Genomic DNA, 26,392 nt, shown 5'->3' on the forward strand with positions numbered 1-26,392 from the left:
TAGGGAGGGGGTCCCCTTTGCACCAGCCAATCCACCTATTTCTTCTCCCAAAAGGTCATTACGTATTCATTGCCTCTCCTCTTTTGCCCCACCTTGGCTCATGTGAGTGAGTGAAGGAGCTGCATCTCACAGCCTCCTGTATTCGGGGGTCTGGTAACACAGGGATAGCTGGTGCTCCTGTCCTGGCTGCAGGATTGTACAAGGAGCCCGAGTCTGGCTACTTCTTCCTTTTCCCCGCTCCCCTTTCTGCAGGTCCTCTGGTAACCAGGAGCTCACACCATGGTCAGCACCTGGGACAGCCTTCGGGTCTTTCTGATCCTTCACCTTGCCAGCTTGTCTGTGGCACAGTTTGTAAGTTATTCCTTTCCTTTTATATTAGATAGAATTCATGTGTGTGTGTGTATATGCCTGGTGTATATCTTTAAAAGCAATAGCGAAAAGGTGTTTCTATGCTAGCTTAATAATACTGTTCGATTGTCAGCGTTGTGTTGTCTTAAGTACCCACTTGATCACTTTAGTACTTTACTGAGATGGAGCTAGACAGACTCCCAGCAGAAGCGGTAGTGGTTAATAATGTATGGGATTTAAAACGTGCATGAGATAGGCATATTGCTATCCTGAATCGAAGACAAGACCAAGGACTGATTAAGGTTTGAGTCTTTATAGTAGGAAAAACGGGCACGCTAGATGGACCGAATGGTTCTGTCTCTATGTCCCGTGCTGATGCATGCTGAAGAAAACACACCAGTGACTAGCCGGACTGCAGGTAAATACCCAATGTTCCCAATGTCCTAAAAAAATTGGCATTGAAATTGATTAGAGAATTATTTCCGGGAAATAATGCAGAATTCAACTGCAGAAACAATTCAGCAAAAATGTAAAATGTTACTGTATTCATAGTTTTTGCCAGGGAGCACTTAATAGTCATGTGATCTGACAAAAAGCCAGCGCCGCTAGATGGTTGCCATAGAAACTGAAAAGACTTGTGTAATTCGTTTTAGGAAAGAATTAAACGGGTATACAAGGGAGTGCAATACATGTTTTGTCTAAAGTGGAACAGCCCCTTTAACTGCCAACTCCAAAAAAATAAACGCACCATGCCATCCTAGACTGACTCTACTAAACTATTTCTACTTACACAGTATTACTGCAAGATGCCAGCAGTTAGCGATGACTTCTTGGCTGGCTGTAACTCGCAATAGTGTTTTGCTCACCCAAAGAACAGATACTTGTGCCACACGATGCCCCCTCTCCATGGGCAGATTTGTGTTCTTATCCCTGTATTGTTATACATTTGGATAAACCTAGGGGTCCTTAGATTAGGTTCTCATACAATAATCCTTCTTTATTAGGCTTTTTGTATTCTGAGTTATCAAGATATTTTACAGACTATCTATCTATCTATCTATCTATCTATCTATCTATCTATCTATCTATCTATCTATCTATATATATATATGCCATAACGGCATGCGTGACATCACTTCTCTTCTTCAAGAGTGATCAGTAATACTGCATCACATGCCTCCAACCAGGAAGGAGTTCTTAATAGGATTATTAAACTGAATGGAAATCATAATGCACTCAAATCATGTGAAAGGAGGAAGGTGAGGACTGAATATATTTTGGATGCTGTGCAAGTTGATGAGACTTCACTAAAGTGATTGTGGAATCATGGTAACGACACCCAGCAGAGGTGGTATTTTAGATACCGATGATCTGAAAAAGACTAAACTAGAACAGGAAAAAAAAAAAGGTTCGAAAAAAACAGAGGTTCGCAAAGAAAAGTTTAATAGTCTTTATAAAATAATGCTGTTTTTGTGTAAAAAGTATAGCCAATCATGGGGTTAAAAGCTGGGAGTCTAAAAGCCGAGTTGTGGGTCCAGGTTATGTGAGGGTGTTTGTAGTTCAGGAGTCAGGAGGAATGTGGAGACCTGAGACATTTAGCATTCATATGTGAGAACAAAGTTCCTCATTCAGCAGTCAGGGGCCTTCTCCTGATCGCCCTGCACTCATGGAGCCCCTGAACACAAACAAATACATCGAATGGCTTGCGGCTGGCTGAGGTTCCTATGTAAATGTGACTTTTATGCTACTGCGCACGGCAAGCATCATGTAATGGATTCGCTCTCTTGTCCGTTTCTCCTGTTATGTGACATGATAAGAGCTGCAGATACACAGCAGTGACATATACAACCTCTAGGATACCCATATGTCGATGTTCGAGGCCTTGTATATGTGCTACCTATTTACTTAGAAGATGTGCTAATATATGAAAACCAAAGAGCTGACAATGTAATCATAGAAGCACCAACCGGTTCTCTCTTTCAATAAATATTCATTATACATATTGTAGTTAATGATTATACAATAAATGCACTTTAAGAAACAAAGTAGCTTTTTGTTATCATATAGTTTTGTTATACGTAATATACACCTTTTTGCTTTATTTTATGGTTTTTAAATGGACTCATCTAATAGCAGAAGTTTTCTTTTCTTTTTTAACTTTTCCACCCACCTGTATGCGATTGTGCAGGTAATAATTTTTAAAATATTTTTATTATTTTGTTTATGATTAGCCTTACGATGTATCCTCAAAGAACAATATTTTGAAAAGAGACATTTTCAAAACATGGCTTTATGATGGCAGGATAAATCATCAACAGTAATTAGCAACATGCATGTGCTAAATGTATCTAATTGTGTCATTTCTTCTCTTAAATCATGTTGTGATATGCAGGTTCTTGACCGGAAGGGGTTGAGATATTGAGGAGCTTGCTCTGCGACTGAATAATATAGTACTTTCATTTGTGTGAAACAAGTGCTATATTCTTGCACTAATTCAGCATATTATTCCAGCTCTGGTTGTGATATCGGCATTATTAATATGACAGAATATCTGATTTAGAACATTATGTAACTTTGTACACCACTGTTGTTCACAGCTGGTGGCTTATAATGCAAATATACATCTTTTCATTAGACTCTGATTTTTCACAGGCGGAAGAATGAGAAATGTATTAAATATTGATGCATGGCTCACATTGTCCTCGCCTGACTTGAAAATAATCTTGGACACCCTCTTCTGTTTTGTTCGTGAATTATAAATCCGTGGCATTAGGTTTTTTTTTGATGGTGACAACAATATTTGAAGGTTTTATCATACAGAAAATACAGACTGTAGTAGTTGAACGAAATAATAAAAAAAAGGTTTCATTCATTTTCTTGACATTTTGTATTTTCTTCTTTTTATGTAGAGAGGTCCTCCAGGAGAACAAGGTCCTCCTGGCCCACCAGGCCCACCAGGGATCCCAGGATCAGATGGCATAGATGTGAGTACACAAATCAGGAACAAAGAAGCTCTGTGTTTATCCTGGTTAAAGAGCTGCGCTTCCAGCATACCACCTCTAGATGGCGCTGTGACTGTTATAATGGAGGCACACTGGAATCCATAGGAATATAACTGCTGTGTTTAGAATACTGTGACCACCCTTTTAATTGGGGCACATTAGAAAATAATAATCATGCAGGGAGGAAAAATTTCAGTGCAGCCCCACAGTATAACTTTTCCATACGCTGCTCTAGTAAGCAAGAGAATCTAGTCACTCTAATTTAGAAACATTATTACACATACATACATAAATACAAACGAAATATATCAATAACTAAAAATATTTACAATATTTTACTCGCTTAATCTTCATCAGAGCTATATGGTATACTACCAAAGTAGAGGGTCGTGGCATTACCTAACTCGGTTTCACAGAAATAGCCTTTTCCCCACTGGGGAGGAATGATTCTGTCACAGTGGGTTGCTGTTGCATGCCTGTGGAATTTAACATTGGTCTGTCACTAGAATGGGCAATGTCTCCCGCTGATGGACCAGATTGGATCTTTATTTTATCTGGAAGGCGGTTGTCAGTCACTACTAATACAGGGGATACACTAAAGTGGAGCTTGCTTACTTACTATGGGAGTATGGGGTGGAGCTTCTCTGATGGAGTGCTACATTCTGTGTACATGAAATGTACTTAAGTATGCTTCCTATTTATACTTCCTGGGAAAGTGGTGGGGTTAGAGAAAAGAGGCGTTATTTATTTCTAAATCTAGTAACTGAAGAATGCATGCATTAATTTGCAAACAACAAAATGTATTCCACTGCAAATGAATTCTAGACCACCTGGACCAGACTGTTTATTGTATTTCAAATGAGTGTACAGGATTATTGCTTTGAATTCAGAGTACCTGCATACTAACTAACTTTCACAGGATAGTCAGGCCTATCATATTAATGGTAAAATGAAACATATACTTAAAAATCATTTTCTGATATTAAAAATTTGGTGAATGGTTGGGTCAAGAAACACAGTAGAGCTAATGCCTGCATGGCATATGTCACAGATATGTAGAGCTTTGAAATGATGGGAAATGTATAATTGTTATCAAAATCAGAGCCAACACATTTTCTGTTTAACAGCATAATTAAGCATATTTATGGTACACCACTCCCATCCTAGTCCACTTTAGTGTGACCATTATGTATATTTTTTCTTCCTCTGATGCAATATTATTGTTGATCTCAGTGGTTTTATATCCAGTGTCATTTTTATCAATTCTCATTCTCAGTTTAAACGATGCCGGAAGAGTTCAGGCAAATAAATGTATGTTTGTCACATGAATCACAATAACTCACTGGTGTTCAATTTATTTTTATTTCATTGGACAGTAAATATTCCTAACAAATAAACCATACAAAGCAGTATGAGACATAATTTTGCTGTAAAATACAACTTTTTACAGAGAAAGATAAATAATTCATAATGTATGGCAACTCTGGGAAATCGTTCTGGGCACCTCAGCTGCTTACCTGTCCTCTTAAGCATTCTCTTGATTTCTGGCTTGCCAATTTTATGTATGTATTGTATAGTATAATATATATATTAAATACACTCAACCTTTCTTATCAATTTAAAAATGATACTATATATTAATAATATTGTAATGTAAAAATATTGAGACTTGATTTCTATAGCTGAAAAAGACCCCAGCATCTTGGTTTTTGATTGGTTCATTACTTTCAACACAACGACCTTGATTAAAATGGGTCAAACATATTCAAATTAAGAGAAAAAGTAACACTCCTCTAAACACAACTTCAGGACAACACTAAAGAAGTGTGAACTTGCAAAGCTTTGAAGGTTGTGATTGGTCATAGGCATACTTGAGAACTCTTGGCTGGAACTAGAGTCTCCTGGTGAAGCTCAGCTTCCTTGGGCCTCCAGATCCCTTTCCTCTTGGGCAGCATTTGACCAAGCCCTGACCACTTCTCCTCCTACCACCAGCTAATTTAAAGCTGCCTGGGACCAGCACCACCTATGGGCACAGCTAGTTCCACCTTCGCACCTCTGCACATGGCTAGCTCTACTCCTCCCTTAGAAGTGTAGCCTACCTTGAGCAGAACCAAGTATGATTATATGGTTCTGTCAGTCAGGAGATGTCTGCCTAGACTGTATTACTGAATAATCTTAAAATAAGACAATTATACAGGATTAAACCAAAATATTTACATATTCACATTTTACCTTCATACCTACTAAAACAATTGGGAGGTGCACTAGGGTGAGTGTATGTACCATATCATTGTTTTTAATAACAAAGCTAATACACTTACCTAGACATAGTTAACATGAGGACTTAGTAGATGGATGAAAATTGTGACTGATGAGGAGTTACTGCCCATCGAGGGAGGCAAAGGGACACAGACAAACACTAGGCCACTAGAACTTTTTAAATAATAATGGTGGAGTTTCTGCTGTGTCTCATGAAGATGGTTAGAGGTGGGCCTTTAATCACTATGAGGGATTGTATGAAAGTTTGCTTTTTCTGTGACTTTGATGGCTATATGCACAAAATAGTCCTTCTTCCTGAAGATGTATTGACTACACAGACCTGGAGTATGGGGGCAATTTCTCAGGATTTTTTGTGTTGACACAAAGAACAATGTCTATATTTATTTAATCGTCTTTTTTTCTGTGAATATCATGCAGTTGCAGTCACTCTGTCAAGACTGGATGAACTCTTTGTGGTGGCTTGACACATTTTCTCTTTGTTGACTAGTGTTAACTGTTAAAATCTTCTTGACTTCCTTCCCACAGAAGTTATCATCTAATTTGTGTGTGTATGTTAAATGATGCCCATAGCGTTGTGACCATCTGAGTTTACATTTCTGCACACAAATATGTTTTATATATTATTAAATATGTTTACCTGAGTCGATCTAGGTTAAACCTTCTATAGGCCACACTAATTATAATAATTCCATTCAAGTCACAGAGATTTCCCAGTTAAGAAACATTGCCTTCTGATAAGCTACATTTCACTAAAGGTAACTACGTAGAAACGTTACAATCTTTCCATTTTTAGTAATATTGACTATGGAGAATACAGTCACATTGTTTATATACATATTGACTGCAGAAAGGATTGATAGGGCTATCTATTTGTTCCTTGTAATGCCTTAGGATAGCTTTTACTTGTGATATCTACTATGTATTCTGTGAAATAGATTTTTTTCTCACATTACTTCTCAGTCCTCCATCTCTAATATTAAAACGCATCACTAGTTACGGCACTTTGTAAATGCCTTCCTCTTAGACTTTGTTTATCCCTGTAATATATTTCAATGTTTCTATCATGTCTCCTCATGCCTTTTGTTTTTCTGGGGTGTACATATTAAGGTTTTTACGTCTTTCCTGGTATGTTTTGTGAGTAAGAAAAAATATACAGAATATATATGTGCAACCTTGGGATTGAACACCCTACCTACCACACAGGTGTCTCATCAATGCTGTCCAGAGAGGGCTTTACATAGCATGATAGTCTCTTTTGGGTTAAAATGCAGTGCAGTCCCACCGATTCAGCTCCTTGGTAAACAATATAGCCAGGAAAAATTACATAGGACTCTAAGCAATATATAGCCAGAGAGTGTGATGGAGTCCCCAATTATTCATGCCTTAAATAGGTGTTTTTAAATAGTATTTGCTGGGTGTACGCTGAGTTCTTGCTTTGTTGGATGTTACATTTATGTCATTTCTGTCTTTCTGCACGTGGTATTCTAAATAAGTGGTCACTCATGATCTGTAAAGCAGGGTTAGTAGTACATCTTGTTGTTTTGCTCCTGATACCTCTTCTTACAACATATCATCCTACCGGCATTTTTCATAACTAACAAGACATCTACACAGACAATGCCTTACAGTGATTGGGAAGGATTAATTAACTCTGTTTTTCTTCTCCTTAGGGTGACCCAGGGCCTCCAGGTATTGCACCACCAGTAAGTATGCCAAATAATACATGGGATAACCATTTTTTCGTTTTCTTCGCAGCTCTATATGCCAGCCTCACATTGTCTTACCTCCTCTGTCTACGCAGTCATTTTCTTTCCATATAATTGCATTCACTAACTCCGCTGCCGTTTAAATACTAGACCAAACATTCTCCAGCAGTCTTTTCATACCAGCTTCTCCAGCTCATCTCTATTATTCTTTCCATACTGCCTACTGTCTAATGTCCTCGTCATTATCCACCTACAGTGTATTTTCTTTGTATCCATAACTGTGCAATTCTGTGTCTCCTTGTCTGTAAAATGCGTCTTTATTCTGCCTCTTTGTCGGTCTAATTTTTTTCAGTATTTGGGAAAATGTACTTTCCATCTAATACCTTGCTCTAATTTTCACAATTGTTTTAGGGTGCAAAAGGAGAGCCTGGCCCCCCTGGGCCAGATGGACTTTCTGGTGAATCCGGCATTGATGTAAGTAGTCCAGTAATCAGGCATGTTTCCCTGAGGGGGTCTATGTTTACAGCTCACAACCTATTTTTTTTTTTTGACATAAGGCTAGCATCTGCACTATTGAGTCAATGAATGAGTTCATTCACCTTCTAGAGCACCTGCCTGACTTTAATGCTCTTTGGCAATGCTAATCCTTACAGGGGAACTATGGGCATAATTTTATATCTTTCTAGTCATATTGTTGTAAGAAATCTGTATGTGATTTTTGTTATTTGTTACAAAAAGTGTATTTCATCATTTAATTAGTTCTGGCCAGTTATCTGTAACTGAGAGAGGAGTTAACCTGGGTACATCAGATTAACAAAAATATTGGACACAATAAATCATGTGAATATCCATTGTAATATATTTGGGCCAAAAGCTATGGCAACCATCCACAGACTTTTTAACTAAACGCAGCATGAAAAATATCATTCCTAGCCATGAAGAATACCCAAGCATTTCCCCGAAATAATTCTTTATTCAATTAACTGTTTTAAATGTGTTTTTGCCAAGAACACTTAATTGCCATGTGACACAAATACAGGCACTGATAAGTGTTGCCATAGACAACTTAAAAAGCTTCCTAAAATGTCCTTTGTCACTTTAATAAGAATAAACCTTCAGAGGAAAGAATAATATTGAAGAACGCAAATAACATTTTGCCTAAGTGGAACATCACCTTTAACTCAGCAAATCCCCTATGACCCTAAACATGTATCAGCTTTGTTTAAGGAAATATGCATGACATTTACTGATGCTAGATTCTTTTCTACATGTAGGGTTTAACAGGAGCTAAAGGAGATCCTGGACCACCTGGCCGTCCTGGTCAAAAAGTAGGTGTTAGCGATAACTCTTTTCACAGCGTTCTTTGTACTTTTATTGCCTCCCTCTCTCTTTCTAATTTCCAATCTGTCTCAACCAACATTTTCAAATACATAACATTTATTCATAGAGGGGCTGTAGGTGGGAGGTTAAAATCAACAGACATATTAAAACTGGAAATACCATTAACACATGTTAAGACATGATGGTACAGGAGGAGAAGAGGACCCTGCTCTTGTGAGCTTACAATCTGTTAAGGGAATAAGACAGTATATTATATTAATTTACAAACTCTTTCCTTTGCCTTTGTTTATCATTTTTCAAGATATCCATCAATTTAATTACTTCCAAACATAACCTACACACTAATCATGTACTTAATGGCCCTATGAAACCTGTATTTTTGTTACAGGTTGAGGAGGTCCACAATACATATTTGGATTAAAGGCTTATTGATAATTGTAATATTGACAATATTGTCTAATGCATTACAGGGCCAGCCAGGACTACCAGGACCACCAGGAAAACCAGTAAGTAGAACCATATTTTATCTTGCATGGTTTTCTTTTAATTTCCTCTTATTTCAATTACTGTGATACAACTTCACAATGTCTCTTCTCTCTGTTTTACCGTAGGGTCCTGGTATTGCTGGGCTTCCAGTAAGTAGGATATGGTTATTCCGCTATCAGTTAAACAGTTATCATGTGACCTACATACAGATAGTGTAATAATGATTTTTTTATTTTATTTTAGGGTAGCCCAGGACCAGTTGGACTTCCAGGTGAAATAGGAGCTACAGGACCCAAGGTATCTAATTTGTATCCAACAAATTATATCAGATCTCAATCCAGTTCAACCAAACTCTAGTGGAATGGAGTGGAATGGGTCTATGGAGGTCCATAAGCTTGCTATTATGCAATACAAGATGATGCAATACAAGTAGTGAAACAAACTAGAGTTATGGATATGAGCAGATAGCTGCAACAGAGGGCATTTGTCCCTTTTTATACTGGGAATTCATAGAAGAAAATTAGTTGGCAATAAGATATGAATTCATATACCCTTAGTTTCATATATATATATATATATATATATATATATATATAATTAGTGCTTATCAGTTCTTGCTATATGATTATCTTACATCATCATTGAGCTGACCGTTGCAATTCGGTTTAATGATGGGAGAAATCACAAAGTTGAGTAACGATTATACCTCTAATGGCTAACTGAAAGGGTAATGAATGTAAGCTCCTAGGACACTAAGATGCCTTCTATTCAACTGCCTCTCTTTTCTTTTATAAAATAATTCAGCACCACTCCCTCTAGTGGTACAATATAATCTAACATCTACTGGTTCTGAAAATAACATTCTGTACTGAAACATCAGTACAAATGTTCAAGTGCCAAGTATACCGGTATATATTTATAAAATGTCCCAAATGGTTTCTCACATATAAGAGAAGCATTCATGTTAGCTATAGTTTTATATAAAATACTGCATTTGTTTTCCTGTCCCATCTGGTTAGCAATAGCACATAAAAAGGTTAAAGACTCCTTTGTCACAACATGTGCTGCGCAGAAAAATACACTCCATGAAAATATTCACCCATTCTCCATCCAGATCTGTATTCCATAATCTTAATACAGGAAGGAATATTGGTGGCTGAAGCACCAATGTTCCCACACATACTTCTAAATGGCGAAAACAAAGCGTGTCATTCCACAAAATTGACAGGTTAGGAGTTTGAAGGCTATATTGATTTGTTCTAGTCTAGTGCTTGGAGATATATTATTTTTAGTACAGTTTTATGTAGTTGTAGTCAAACTGTACTCATACTGTTTCTACCTTTTCTTTTTAAGGGTATAAAAGGACCCGATGGATCAGCTGGACCCCCAGGGCCACCTGGTAGACCTGTAAGTGTATATGCCCACCACATAATTAGCTCTTCTTTGTATTGTTTTATCACTCACCTTATGTTAATACCAAGTAGTATCCAGCTTAACCTCCTGCTTCTGAGATATCTATGATTCTTCCGACATTATTGTTAAGTTGCTGATTGTTGTTGATTGGTCCAGACAACCTTTGTAAGGATCGGTGTGGAGTAGAGAGAGAACTTCACTGCAAGATATTGATTAGATAATTATGGCTCTGTGACACTGAGACACAGATCTCAGCTTCCTTTTAAACATATCTCACAAAGAATTAGACTGATTGATAAATAAATACACCTGTTTTAGCAAATTCTGTAATGGCAACAGTTCCCTTTTAATTAGATAATGCCACCAGAACCTACATCTGATTTACTGTTTGCCCAGAGCGTGCTTTCCTTAAATAAATGAATCATTGAATTTTCATCCTGGTCACTTTACGTGTAAGGTGTGCGTACTTTAAATGGTTGTGACATTTTCCACTCTAACACCTTCGCGTTCCTTTGCCTTGGAATTGCTCTAGTCTGCATTAACTTTGCAGCATTACCTGTACAGTTCCTAAATCCCACAATGAGCAGTAAGTGCTGATTCGATGTAATTACAAGAATTTATCGCTGGGCACACAGAAGCAAGGGAATAAGATGCTCAGTGAGCTCACTTAGGGATTCTTCCTGCGCATTCGAAAACGGAGCCACTGTCTAAGAGCTTCTTCTAATCTGTTCTTCTAATCAGGGCCCTTCAGGGAATATCCAGGGGCTGGAAGGCAGTGCAGATTTTCTGGTAAGTAGCCGGTTTCTTGTAAAAGGCAAACGTCCTACCTTTTCTTAAAATGTACCGTGTTTATAACAAATTAACTCCAGGGCATAAATTAATGCGATCAGTGGGGTTTCTACTATATTTTAGAATGTCACACAGTTGGGGCTCATACAGTCATACCCAGACAGCAATTGGTTTCGACAGTCTTTGGCCTTTAGCATTCAGGGCATGTTGGGGGTTGTCATCCACAGTTAATGTAGTGCTCATTGTTATGTATCTTTTGACCCTTATTAACCAAAGGATTCATTTCAAAGTAATTCTTAGGGATTGTGGGAAATATCAAAACCAAACTATGTCTTTGGCAGCTAAAGATTACTAAAAAAGAGAGTTCATTAAACTGTGGGATAATCTGCAAATCATTGAACAGGCTATTATTATTATAATGTACTGAGCATGAGCCATGAAAATGGGAATGGGTGACCATGGGTCATACAGGCAACATGGGCAAACCTTAACGTTTCCTTCACCCTTAAGCCCTCAAACATATCACTTAAAATGGACATATACAGTGACATATTCACATAGATATTATAAATGTCAGTAAGTTAAATATCTGTTTTATAAAGATGCATGTGTATTTAATACTCAAGGAAAAGAGCCATAGGACTCCCCTTTAAAGTCCAAATAATATTTATTCTTCATGTGTGAATATACTGTATACTGTTTATAGTGCATACCATGCTTTGTATATGTTCTGCACACAATGTGTGTCTTTATTTCTATGAGATCTTTTACTATACACTGATGGGTGGTATAACAATACTGTTAACCAACTGACTTTTGCCATCTTTGCAGTGTCCAACAAACTGTCCAGCCGGGCCAAAGGGACCACAAGGGCTTCAGGGAGTGAAGGTAAGCCAGATACCCATTTTCACTTTCTTAACTTCCCTTCAATGCCAATATGTCCACCATTTTGGGGATGGTCCTTGGAGACTTCACTACATTTAGCAATTTGTTCATTGTCCATTTATTTAATTCTTTTTTCATTGAAACAGATGAATCTCTTCTGCTCTTGCTTTAATTAAAAAAAGTTCTACACTTTTAACATCTGATACATCAATATGTACAATATAGTTATAAATGGATGTTGATGTGCTAACAGTGCTTCACAAATGATAATCTTTTCCATGGGTTCATGAAGAAGTTGGGGCACGTTGAATGACCTGAGCTTTCTTGTTTTTAGGGACATAAAGGACGTCCTGGACCCCTTGGAGAGCCAGGACTGCAAGGCAAAACTGTAAGTGTGACCTAAATCAATGCAAAGTGAAACAATTCAAGAGAAAGTGCATCATTGCAGTATTGTGTAGACTGCATGTAATGGACTCTTATATTGATTAATATATATTCTTTTTTTGCCCTTTAGGGTCAAAAGGGTGATGTTGGAATTTCAGGGGAGCAAGGAATCCCAGGACCCCGGGTAATAAACAAAACCTGACCTTTATAAAAGTATTACATTTCAGTAATCTACCATAATGTGAGGACAGCCATGTTACTGCTCCTACCTCTTACAATGATATTCTTTTGTCCATGTCCTGAAATAAAATTTAGTGTCAGTACAAGGGCATCCATGCCAATGGCTGGGGCATTTAGTGATGTCCATCACAAAGCCAGTTGCTATCTATTTCCTCCACATGTATCCCATCACGATTTCAGACAATACTTATTATTATTATATTATTATTAATATTAATATTAATAATTAATATTATTTAGATATTATGGGGTAGAAGTTTCACTGCCATAATGGCTGTTTTACTATGGTGAGATCATTCTAAACAGCATGAAGTGCAAATTCTATACAGTTTGGTGAAAAAACTAGCTGTAGGTAAAGCTGTATCTGCTGAGCTGACCATTGGAATCCCTAGATATCATTATAGGTGCTTGCTCAGTCCTAATTAGTAATATTTGGGTTTATGAGTATTGGTAGGCTGCTGTGTTCGGCAATATAGAAATTTTTCCCCCTAACACAGCACAATTTACCAAAAGTAATGAAATAAATAGTTTGTTACTTACGCTGTAAGTAAGTCCACCAATGTCTGATAGATATCAAAGAAATTGAGAAAATTTTCATGCGCACTACAACTTTGGTGCTAAAGTCCTAATGCTGCCCTGAAATATTTCCTACCATTTGTCTAGAATTCCCTAACGCAGTAGAATTATTCGGTCTAGCGTGAATAATTGCATGTTATTTCAGAAAGAAAAATCCCACAGTTTACTTACCGGTATATAATATTCAAGTAAATCATTAAAACTATCTAAAGTTAGGATACATACAATAAGAGATCCATGTTGTCCAACTATTCCAAAAGTATTCCAGTGACTAATTATTAAACTACCGGTATTTTATAAATCCTTAAAATCTCTAAAATATAAAAATATCAGGTTCTTATTTTTACCTTTTAACTGTTTTTTTCAATGTTTTTTTTTCTATTACATATTTTTTTATTATTTATTCAACTAACAAAAACTTGGGTTAGCGACTTGCAATGGAGTTGTGAATTGTCCTCCTTTGGCACTTCTCTCTTGAATGCTATGTCGTCGCTGTAGGTCCAATGAATGCCGTTGTAGGATGGATGAGTAGCTATGCCATCAGGAGCACTTTTTTAAGGCTCAGTAGATGCTATGATTTTGCTAGAAAGGCTACATTCAGAATGATCCTCAAATGATTACAGTATAATGTATACATTGTTGATTTTATGAGCTATAGTATATATTTTGTATTATATAAAAATATATATCATACCAGATTTAGGACATAATATGTCCACTGTTATTAGAGAAATATTTTCCAATATACCTAGAGTTAAGTATAAAGAACACCAAAAGAACATCATTAAATATATTATATATATATACAAATTATTTTAAAATGATTGATTGATTGACTTTTATTTTAAGTCAAATATCAAAATATAATGTGTGCACTCTTCCAATCATTTGCTACTAATTTCTAAGAATATTTCTATAAATTGAATTATTTAAACCAGTAGTTCGTAATAAGCAAAATAATAAGACATGTCAGATTTCGCTTTAAGCAATAACATTGAGTAATATAATTTGTTTTCCATGGTAAACAGGGCCCACAGGGAATCCGTGGTTATCCGGGAATGGCTGGACCCAAAGGAGAGACAGTAAGTGGACAGATTGTAATGTTTGTGGCAATCAAATGGTCTTTTTTTTTTTTACATAAAGGGGTTTAGTCACTAAAAACTCAGTCAAATTCATTCACACTGAATAGACCAAATTCTAAAAACACATAGAATGGAGAGGATATGCTGGAAATTATTTCCTCAGAGCAGGGTGATAAACAGTAATCTTTTTTGAAAATTGTCATAAGAAGAATATTATACTGTAAATGCATGAGGGCCATAAATGTCCCTTTTAGGGATCTTAAGCACGGCCCTCTAGGATAATAAGGTTTAGGAACACTGACTTGGAGCAAAATGTGATTTTTTTTTTTGCTGGTGCACAAAACACAAAATATCCCCAAAACAAAATCATGAAAATGAATGCTAGCTCCCACTGGAGCCCTGTCTGGCTACACTTTTCTGGTCCAGACTGACCAGCCTAACTACTCACTTCACTCCCCTGTCAGATAGTACATATGGGTCCAGGCAGATTTGCCACACTTGACTCTGGGATCTTCTTCTTGGCTCAGGGATCTCATTACCCTGGGAGCACAAGGCCCCAGGGTTTTTTAATGCCCAGCATCTGCGCCTGATGTAGGCTTCATCAAAGTTCTGGACTGGGTCCTGCAAACCCAGCTTGGGCATCCCGTCTGCTACAATACTGGAGTTGGGGCATTGGACCACCCTGTCCTTCAAATGCTCCACCCTAGTGGCCCATACATATGATATGCAGAAGATCTTTGCATAAAAACACAACAAAACACCTCCCTGTGGCTGTACACCATCACAATACATAGATTCCAAAATATGCTGCTAGATTGCAGACCCAACCAAGGATTTGGGTTTTAGGCAATATGGTAACTACAGTGATTATTGCAATGGACACATCTCCCCCTATGAAGAGAACACAGTGTGGCAGACCAATATTTGTCTTTATGTACTAGTTTAGATTTTTTGTGTTTTATAGAATTTAGTTTTCTATCAATACATGATTTTCCTCTGTATTCTGCAGGGTCCTACTGGATACAAAGGGATGATCGGATCTGTTGGAGCGGCAGGAAAGCCAGTAAGTCAGGGTGAATGCCACCTTTTGCCCAGGTGGTGCCTTATATGTTATCAGAAGAAAAATCAAATCAGATATTTGAGTATTACTTTTTAACTCATTTTTATTTTAAAAAGATCAGCAAATCATTACAGTGTTAAAAAGAAAGCACAACTTCAACACTCTCCTCCTAATGTGAATTCCTGAATACTCATTATGGACTCCCCCGCAGAGCAATTCAACAATTAATTAGAAGGAATTTGAGGTTGATTTTATCACTAATGAGTCTGAGTCTGTAGGGTTTCTAAACTTCCCTCTGTCTGTTTCAGGGTGAGGAAGGGCCAAAAGGACCCCCTGGAGTGCCAGGAGAGAAAGGAGACCGGGTGAGTCACTTATTGTGTTTCACATGATTAGTTCCACCAAGATGAGATGTACACAATGCTGTGTCGATTGTCAAAGGTGTTAAACACAAATAAACATAAACTGATCTACAAAAGCACACACTCATTCCCACATATACCCACTGATCTATACAAGGAGAACACCAATTAACATTCTCACACAGAGATCTATACATAAGTGGAGCAACCATATGATGTATTTAATTTGCTCCTTGGGGTCATCTCAAGCAACTGAATCAGGAGATCCATGCACGTGTAAACCAGTTATGTGCGGGCTCTAAATTAGACCTGACCCACCAGAATTGTGCACTTCCCAAGTGTCCTGAGGGGGCGCTATTCTGTGGTATTCTAGCAGAAATCTATTCATCTACTCTAACATAGATCTCAATGACTCATAAGCAGCTACACTATCAGTATGATACGAAGAACAAATTGCCAGTGATCAAAACCCAACCCTGTACGTATATATGCATTATATTCTACCACTCTGCATCAATACAAATGAACAAACTATAGAGAACAGTGTCAACATCGCAGGTGACATTGTGCAGTCCGGTGCCTAGGCTTAAGTACTTTGCTGTAACCTGAGCTGATGTATTAATAAACTTACGCCCAGAAAGGACTGGAAGCATTCAGCCCATGGGGCTAATTCATCCAGGTGGTCAAGTAATAAAGTAGCCCAAGATACATCCTGACAACTTGCTCAGTTATCCTTATGTAGTCTTTTGTCTCAAAATCTATTACCTATGCACATTTATATTTCAGGGAGCTCGTGGCATCATTGGACAAATTGGGGCCATGGGACCAAAAGGCAACAACGTGAGTTATACACATTACTGTATGCTACACGTTCATAGACGATGGAGATGTTCATTGAGCATGAAGCCTTCAGGATCTATAAATCATTTTAACCATTTTCTGACGACAATGATTAAACTGGTGTTCTGTAAAGATTACTTCACTGATCTGTATATTATTAACAAGCATGACTCCTTAGTGACTGTTGCTTAATACATTTGGTAGACTTGACAGGCTTTGGAAAGGGAATATGGGTTAAAAGTAGTACAGTTGCGCCCTTTGCTTTAAAGCTAGGGACAGGATCTTGAGAATCAGATTGATAAACCAAGGTATCTCCTGTTTGCTGCTGCCCTTTCTTCCATGTGTTCTAATTCTTGTTTTTTTGCCTCTAGGGTCTTCCTGGTATAGATGGAAAAGATGGTACCCCTGGCATTCCTGGAGTTAAGGTCGGTAATGCTATGAACTATTGTCTCTTTTTTGCTCCATCATATCTACCCTTCTACTTTCTTTTTCCCTGTGTGGTGTGCACATTTTTGTCATTTTATACTTTTTAGATTTTCCCATTCCTTTAAGTTCCCTTTATTACTATATGGTTTAGCATTTCTTGGTGTAATGGTTGTCTGCCTCTAAAGTATTCCTTTCCTAATTTTTAGGGTAGCCCTGGTCGCAATGGGATCGCAGGTCCTCCTGGTCATCAAGGACTTGCTGTAAGTGTGCACAGAATCTTCCTACCTTATCAGCTGCTGATAAGTAATACTGATCTTCTTAGGTACTTGCATATTTCATCTACTCAGTTTCTTCATCTTGCTCCTTTCTTTCTTAGGGCTTGCCAGGTCAGCCTGGAGCTAAAGGAGGATTTGGACAGAAGGTAAAAGAAGACATTTACATCTTACGGCTCAGTGACTCTACACAATATTTGGCCATCGGGTGATATTAGATATTTTGGGGGACTATTCTATGGGACAGTTATGACTAGGTGCTTCGGACTAAGAAATGTCAATATCCATTAACTTAAATAGTGCCGGAACATGCGTTATCAACTCTTGTTATGGTCAGGAATCTTGGCTTCTGACCTTTTGTTGATGTATTTTGATAACTAGCTTGCTCTTTTGCTTCTAGGGTGAGCCAGGTTCTCGTGGAGAGCCAGGATTCACAGGAGCTCCTGGAAAGCAGGTTCGTAAAAATAAAAATCTGGTCTATTTCCATTGAAAGGAAAATCTGTTTGAAGTTAGTTTTTAGCATTTGTCAAGGGTTCCATAAAGCATTTGGACAAAATCTGCTTTTGGTAGCAGTTGATTATGAGTTGATGCGTACAATTAGTATTCAAAACAATCTCATTATTTTATGCATTTTTTGTTCCATGAATTTGGTAAAATAGTAATATAATAATTTAGGTTGGAAAAAAAAGAATTCTGTCAAGTTCAACCCTAACTGATCTTTTTTTTATAAAACATTTAGCATCATTATTATTTTATATAAAAAATAAGTAGAAATAGCATACCAGGTTAAATTGTTAATTTTAGGTTTATTCAGAATCTGTAGAATATGATTTGGTATTAACATAACAGGGATCTCTAATTATGGATTTTATTTCATGCAGAAGGGTCATGCTGTGCTCTGATTTTCTTTATTTATGCCCATTAGCAGTAAAATAACATTAAATGGAATAATGTTTGAACAATGTAAACCTGAATGTAGCTATATCTGTATGTCAGTTGAACTTCCAAACCAAAACCATGTATAAATATCTAAAGATTATATATATATATATATATATATTGTGCAAATACAATTAAAGCTTATTTAATATACACTAAAAGATGCATATATATTCAAAGAAAAGAATGATCACTTCTCTCCACCTTCCTTCTCGTGTTTGTATCCTATATAATGTCCATTTTTCAGGGAGAAAGAGGTCCACCTGGAGAAGCTGGTCCAAGAGGCGTTGTTGGTGTGAAGGTGAATAAATATCCTGGTGTTGTATTCTTATTTTCCCTTTCCCCTATAACTCTTTTCACTTGATGTTTTTTTTAAGTATTAATAATGCTTAAGAGATGGAATATTGGATTCCGTTTTTGGATCGGAAAACACAGGAAATGTATGTATGCTCGTGAATAACAGTAATGTTTGTCTCATTTACAGGGAGACCGTGGGGAGAGAGGACCAGTCGGACCAATTGGTCTACTGGGCAAAGTAGTGAGTAGACTAGTTTGATTTACAAATAAAATAATATAGAGAATAACAATTTTGAGCAATTTAAAGGGAATATCCCACTGGTGTTGATAACTATGTAGCATCTACTTTTTGGGATGAATTTACCATTATAAATAAGGAGCAGGGCCACCATCTTCCTGTGCCTGTACACTTCAGCCAGTCTGTCTAAGCTCCCAAGTATTGGCATTGGCACAGCCAATTGTTTTGCTACCTTTTTTTTCCTAGAATTATGTGATTTGCAGTTTAGGTTCTGGTTAATATGTGTCCTATATATTGAAAGTTAGATAAAAAAACATGCATTTTATATGAACATACATAAAAACACAGAAATACTGTTCAGGACAATTTACTTTATGGTCCACTCTAATTATTCTAATTTTTTTAGGGGGCAAAGGGTGAACAGGGTCCTCCTGGTGTTCCAGGACCCCAGGGAATTCCTGGAATTAAAGGAGACAAGGTAATTGACTGGAAATTTGAGAACTACAGTGAAAACCAATGGGTAAAATGTATAACACAGGAGAAGAGCCATATCATGGTCCACTAAGGTCCTACGCAGGCCCCCACCACACTTCCTTCTAATGAAATAAACAAAGTTAATTATAAAATACTTTACTTATAAATACTTTATTTAGAAAACACTCGTATGTTCCCTTCTGTGTGCCTGCATTCTTAGGCATGGGGGTAGGGACCCCAGAAGGAAGCACAGACATTATGGCACATTGTGCATGGTAGGTTGGATTGTTGAGATTCATGGTCATGGCTCATAGGCAGCTGTCTAGGTTGCCTAATGAACGATCTGGCACTGAATGGAGGATCCAATGAAGTGGGAGCAGAGACAAGGTGTTTTATGCCTACCATTGGTTCAAAATATTCTTAATTCTTACATTTGCAATTTAGTGAGACTTGAAACTTAATTTTACCAAATATAGTGAAGCTTCCATAACCCATAAATGGTATATACATTAATGTCCAAGGCTGCTTATCATTTACACCACATCAGTGATGTTGCAAGTTAGTGTTGGGAAAGGTGCTTTGAGTGTTGCAGAATAAACCTAAGCACTTAAGATAATTTTGTTTCTTTCCACCAGGGCTTCCCTGGAAAAGTTGGGTCAAAGGGAGAGGTGGTAAGCGACTTATCTTTCTTATTTATAGTAATGTGTATTCATGGATAGCTGCAAGGATGAGAAATATGCCAACATAAGCTATCCATTTGTGTCTGTACTCAGCTATACATGTTAATATTTTTTTCAACAGCCTTTTTAATATAGCTGCTTTCTGCACACAGTATTGAGGTGTGTCTTCTGAAACTCTTTAAAAATATAATTGGACAGTTCTCAGTTCTCACTTAGTTGATGTGTAAACATTTAAGACAGATTTTACATATTTTCAAAATGTATTAGTCTACTCAATGATTCCCTAGTGATTTGAGCAACATTTAGTTCAATCAGAGATTGCCAGTACTGCATCATTCAAACTAAGATATGTTTTGCATGTACAGAATAATGCCAGGTCTTTTCTTGCAGGGAGATCCTGGAGTTGAAGGTTTGGGTGGAGAGAAAGGAGAGAAGGTAAGGAGCATGATGATGAGAGATGATGAAAATCTGGAAGCACTTTTCCCTCAATGCATCTTCCTGCCCCCAATAAACATTTATCACCAATGAAGTTCCCTGAAGAATGGCTTCAATAAACCATGGTTTAAATGTAAACTGTAGAGCCACATGGTTTTCAAGTTGTCCAATAGCTTAAATCTGAGGAATAGACATGACAGGCGCATAGTCGATTGTGGGCCCCCTAAAAACAAAAACCCATGTTAACCCCAAAACCTCCAATAAAACACACACACTTTTTATTATAATGGAAATATATGTCCACAGCTTTATTACACATTAAATATAATAAAAAGTCATTGTCAACAAACCAAAACAACATTACAGTATTGACAATTACCCCACATAAAACAGTGACAATGACCCCACATATTATAAACGTCAGATGTACAGTATAAATTACAAAGTGCCACCAAAAACTTGAACCAGAAACAATTGTAGAGTTGTATGGTCATACCAAAATACCGCTGCCAAGTGAAGCCCCGCCGCTGTGATATAACGGGGAATAAACAGAACTATAGATCAAAGTGAATTAACCTCTCAAAAAAAGGGAGGGTGGGTGGTTGCCTAAATATATAACCCCTCCTGCTACTGACCTTCAACCAATCAAATCAACTTGTTTCAAACTATGCTCACCTCTAAGCTCTGTCAAGGCCCACTCCACTAAGTTGCACTGCTCCATTGGCTGCCTCAGAGGAGTTGAAGACTTGACAATCTACATTCTGCTCTTTGAATGCTTGTCTGATCTTAAACTTCCATAGATCTTCTTTGGGATGACAATATCCATTTTTATGACAATTTGGTTAGTCACTTTGCAGTTTGGTAAAAAAAAATGTACAATTCAAAGTCATATTTTAGGTAACATCATCATCAGAAAAACAATATAACGATTCCACATACTCTTAGCATCAGGGCCATCCTTTTCACTGCTTACATCTCACCTGATAATGCACTAATATGTATTTTTACTTTATCTTTTTAGGGAGAATCTGGTGAACCTGGTCCCAAAGGGCAGGCAAGTACATGTGTTATAAACTAATTGCATTATGCATACTATGGATATTTAATGAAGACAAACCACCATGAAAAATCATTTTTGGGTGTATAGAAAATTTAGGTTCAGCTCTTTCCAGTTCTTGAAAGCATGAACCCCTTTCACAACTCTGATGTGTTAAATTACCAGACATGGACTTTGCCACCATATTTTAAATTCATATAAGCGGGGATTAACATAGTGCTGATGCAGGTAAGAGCATCTTGGTGCCATTCTGTACATGGTACTCAAGAAAGAATGAAAAATAATTAATATTAAAAAAGCAGTATGATTATATAGACAACATTCTCTTTTACATTACCACTAAAGATGGGTGTCCAGTTAATGCTTCCCAAGGGGATGTTAACATGAAATCAATAGAATAGGTTAAGGTTTGGAGCTAAAAAAAACCCTTAGCACTTGCATATAGAACTTATTCTGTTTTGAGATCTTCCATTTTCTAATGGCTTCTCTTCATTGAAGTTTCAGTCTTTTCTTATACCACTTCACAGCAAGGTGTCCATGGAGAATTGGGTTACACTGGTCCCACAGGAGACCCTGGCCAGCCTGGAGTACAGGGGCTTGCTGGTCAACCAGGGCCACGAGGGCTGAATGGTGAGAGAGGAGTACCTGGTTTGCCAGGACGACAAGGAGTTCCAGTAAGCCTTTTTCAAAATATTCCATGCTACACAAAATGTTTGTTTCTACATAGACTCCTAGGTCAATGTATAATCCCTGGGAATATAGGTCAAAGGCTGTTCTACAAAGTTTTAGAATATACTACCAAGAACATAGCTAGATCATTTATTAGCAGATGTGGAACTGACATAACCAACATATCTTAATGGTTCATGCTTAAGTTGGGCAGTGCTTGATGCATAAGGACTGGTGGGATTGCCATGAAGAGCCATCAGGCTAATGTGTAGGTATCTGCATTTAATTAAACATACAGGAAGGCTAAGTCTGCTGTCTGTATATGATTACAGTCTGCCACTATCACCTCAAGTTCAAAGTATTTCTTTTAAAAGCCATTGTATTCATCCTCTGCCTTGCAGGGTCGTGATGCTGGTGACCAGCACATTGTGGAAGTGGTTCTGAAAATGCTACAAGGTGAGGCATTGCTAAAATCAAATCAGCAATTTATTGAATAGGTAATACAAAGTAACGTAAATGTATCACATAAAAACACATAATCTGATGGCCGATAAGAACCGTTCGACTATCTAGTCTGCCCATTTTGTTCTGATCTAAAGACTCAAACCATGATCAGCACTTGGTCTCATGTTAGATTCAGGACAGCCATATGCCTATCTCATGCATGTCTAAATTCCATGGTGTTAACTACAAGGAAATAATACAATTATTGCTAAGGCAGAGCATTTTTTACTGTTTGGAGTTTGGAAAGTATTCAACCAGGGCCTTAGGAAGGGTGAGGCAAGAGAGGCACTCGCCTCGGGTGCAGCTGCAATGGGGTGCATAGCCGCAAGATCAGCAGCTACAGGACTGGTTGGGGAGATCAAAATCTCCCATTAACCGGTCCAACATTAGTGAGCACGAGGTCTGTCACTTCAGACCTCGACTTCCATGCTCCCTAATCATTACGTGTTGGCAATTGATGCAGAGCGCTGAGATGACCTCATCCAGGCGCTCTGCATCAGTAGCCGGCGCATATTGGTGAGGGAGCAGTAAAGCAGAAGCTTGGAGAGACAGACCTTGCGTGTCCAAAATTAAATGGTGGAAGATGGAAGGTGGAGGATGGAGGATGAGAAAGGTAAGAGGTGGAGAGAAAGGGGTGTAAGGGCAATGTATGTGTATATATATATGTGTGTGTTTGTAAGCTTGTGTGTGTGTGTATGTGCATATGTGTGTGTGAGGGCAGTGTATGTGTATATGTGTGTTTATGGGCTGGTGTGTGTGAAGGCACCGCGTATGGGCTGGTGTGTGTAGAGGCTGTGTGTGTGTATATGCGTGTTTATGGGCAGGTGTGTGTATATGTGTGTTTGTGGGCAGGTGTGTGTGAAGGCAGTGTAGGTGTATATGTGTGTTTATAGGCAGTGTATGTGTATATGCATGTTAATGGGCAGTCGTGTGTAAGGGTAGTGTGTGTGAGCAGTCGTGTTTAAGGCCAGTGTATGTGTATATGTGTGTTTATGGGCAGGTATGTGTAAAGGCAGTGTATATGGGCAGTCATGTGTAAGGGCAGTGTATGTGTATTTGCATGTTTATGAGCAGGTGTGTGTAAAGGCAGGGGTTTGTAAGGGCAGTGTATTTGTATATGTGAGTAATGGGCAGGTGTGTGTAAAGGCAGTGTGTATGGGTAGCCGTGTGTAAGGGCAGTGTATGTGTATGTGTATAGGTGTGTTCATGGGCAAGTGTATGTGATGGCAGTGTAAATAAAATAGCCTCTGTAAAAAAATAGCTGGGGGGGCACAATTTTCCAGAGCAACAGAAGCTAGCTACAGTGATTAGCTAGTCTTAAGTAATGAACAGCAGTAATTAAATACTTGTAAGTAAATAACAGTAAGCAGCCACTTGTGTGATACATACAATCTTTCCTATAACATTATGATCTTTTTGCTTGTTCATTACAGAACAACTTGCAGCTGTGGCAGTCAGTGCTCAGAGAGCAGCCTTGGGAGGAGCTGGTGTTGTGGGGCCACCTGGACCACCTGGACCACCAGGTCCACCTGGAGATCAAGGACCACACGGTCACCATGGGTCTCGTGGTGTACCTGGAATTGTGGGTGTGATGGGACAGATCGGAAACATAGGCCCTAAAGGTTTGTGAACTTTTTCGGTTGTTGAAGTGGGCACAAATGTCACTGGATGGAAGGAATAAGCTGAAGAAAAATGTGTGAAAGACACTGAATCACAAACAAAGCTAGTACTAAGTTAAACCCCAAAAGCCTATACGGGTTTGCTCAACAGATACACAGGTCCTTGCAAGAGTCTTTTTATATGTCAGTAAACAACAAGATTAATGGGGTAGAGGACTTTTTAGTCTCATGTACCTTTTTAGCTCCTCTTCTGATGAGCCAAGCTGAGCAAACTGTTGGGCTCCAGCTTACACTGGTTTGCTTAACTTAAAATAATAGCTCCTGGCTGCTTTAAATTGTGTAATGTATATGCTATTTTGTTTAAACATTAAAATGGTGCTTGTACTTTCTTTACAGAATATCATACTTAAATTTAAAGAAGATACATTCAATAGTAATGTACACCCCTAACCCTACACCTCAACAGAAAAAAAATAATTCTGCTCCTAAATAACATAAATTAGAAGACGTTTGAAATAATACCACACGTTTAGGATTGTTGATTTCTACTAGTTTGCATGCAGCATCACAAAAGCCACGTTTTCCATTGAGTTTTTTCACTAAACCTTTGCAATCTTCCTGCAGGAAAGCGAGGAGAGAAGGGAGATCGGGGTGATACAGGTCGTGGACACCAAGGTTTGCCAGGACCCCCAGGAATCCCAGGTAAGACCCAAACCCATACCCAAATGTTTTAATTCAGGAACTGTAAATGTAATGGCTGATATTGATAATGAGAATAGGTGCCTTATAGTCTAATACAGTGATGGGGAACGTTTTTGGGCCTGAGTGCCCAATTTTCGTCATTAAATTAAGTAGCAGACCTCAAAGTGCCAACACTGTTGGTGCCTGCCCCTGGGGTAGTGCAGTGTAGTATTCACCTTCCAGAAAAACAAAACATAAAACACGGAAGCATTTACCTACATACATACACACACACACACGCACACATATATATATACATTTACACATACATACATACATACATACATGCATACACACACACTTACATACATCACACAGATTGGCAGATACAGTCTAACCTAGACAATTTGGTTCCATGTTTCTTAACCCTAAACAATGTAGTACTTAACAAAGATTTGAACAGTGTTTTACTGAATTATCAATGGGTTTTTTTCTCCCAAAGGTATCCCTGGCATTCCTGGCCATGCCCTTGACGGAAAACATGGAGAGAGAGGTCCTGAAGGGGCAGCAGGACAACCCGGAAGGCCAGGTTCTCCAGGGCCTCCAGGCCTTCCAGGATTTTGTGAAGCAGCAGCTTGTTTGGCAGCATCTGCATACGCTCCAGCTTCTCTAACTGAGCCAGGTACCATCAAGGGTTAAGGATCCCACTTCACCCGTCTACCATTCCCCCAGGATGCCACACACAAACTGAGAAATCTGAATTAACTAGGGAACTATCCCATTCCCTGCTGCATGGGCCACACCCCACATGTACCCCCTCACTCCAAAGGGTTCTTTCTGGCAGAGAATGGGGTTAATGGTATCAATGGAACCAGAAACTTTGGCAAGGCCAAGGGAGGAACCAAAGAAAGAGGTTATGAGGCTCAAAAATGAAAACCTAGCCACACAGTACCTCACTCAGCCACTATCCTAAACTCTTAGACATCAAGAAAACCCTGCCTCTCTCTACTTTGGAAACAAAGAGGAGGATCATGAGATGATATGGCTACCTGAGGAGCAAATGTGGTGTAGGAATGAACTGACATCAATGTATATGCCACAATATAAAGCAATATTAATGGTGCATGGAGAACAATGGGATAGTATTCTTACAGATTGTTACACTCACGTGGGAACCATTGGTAAATGTGAATAAATGTGTTACCATTAACAAATAGACAATCCATAAATGTACCAGGAAAGTCCATTCAAAATGTTACCATGCACACAAGCAAGAACTTTGTCAGTTCCTGAATAATTGTTAGAATTAA

At 38.1% G+C, this 26,392-nt stretch overlaps 1 protein-coding gene across 1 annotated transcript; it reads left to right on the forward strand.

The window, feature by feature from the left end:
• The first annotated feature begins 279 nt into the window (after positions 1-279).
• On the forward strand, positions 280-25,781 carry LOC149301089 (uncharacterized). The gene is made up of 32 exons (XM_089484565.1): positions 280-351; positions 3,258-3,332; positions 7,301-7,333; positions 7,748-7,810; positions 8,611-8,664; positions 9,148-9,183; positions 9,289-9,312; positions 9,407-9,460; positions 10,517-10,570; positions 11,318-11,365; positions 12,197-12,253; positions 12,585-12,638; positions 12,765-12,818; positions 14,479-14,532; positions 15,542-15,595; positions 15,901-15,954; positions 16,738-16,791; positions 17,163-17,216; positions 17,424-17,477; positions 17,594-17,638; positions 17,890-17,943; positions 18,676-18,729; positions 18,913-18,966; positions 19,370-19,441; positions 20,073-20,108; positions 20,508-20,552; positions 21,574-21,606; positions 22,137-22,283; positions 22,680-22,734; positions 24,216-24,404; positions 25,026-25,103; positions 25,585-25,781. Exons 1-32 carry the CDS (start codon positions 280-282, stop codon positions 25,779-25,781), a joined length of 2,061 nt encoding a protein of 686 aa, XP_089340691.1.
• The last annotated feature ends 611 nt before the right edge of the window (positions 25,782-26,392 follow it).

The sequence above is a fragment of the Sceloporus occidentalis genome, unplaced genomic scaffold (genome assembly GCF_023333645.1).
Source record: "Sceloporus occidentalis isolate IW3139 unplaced genomic scaffold, rSceOcc1.0.p SCAF_22, whole genome shotgun sequence".
Classification (NCBI taxonomy): Eukaryota; Metazoa; Chordata; class Lepidosauria; order Squamata; family Phrynosomatidae; genus Sceloporus; species Sceloporus occidentalis.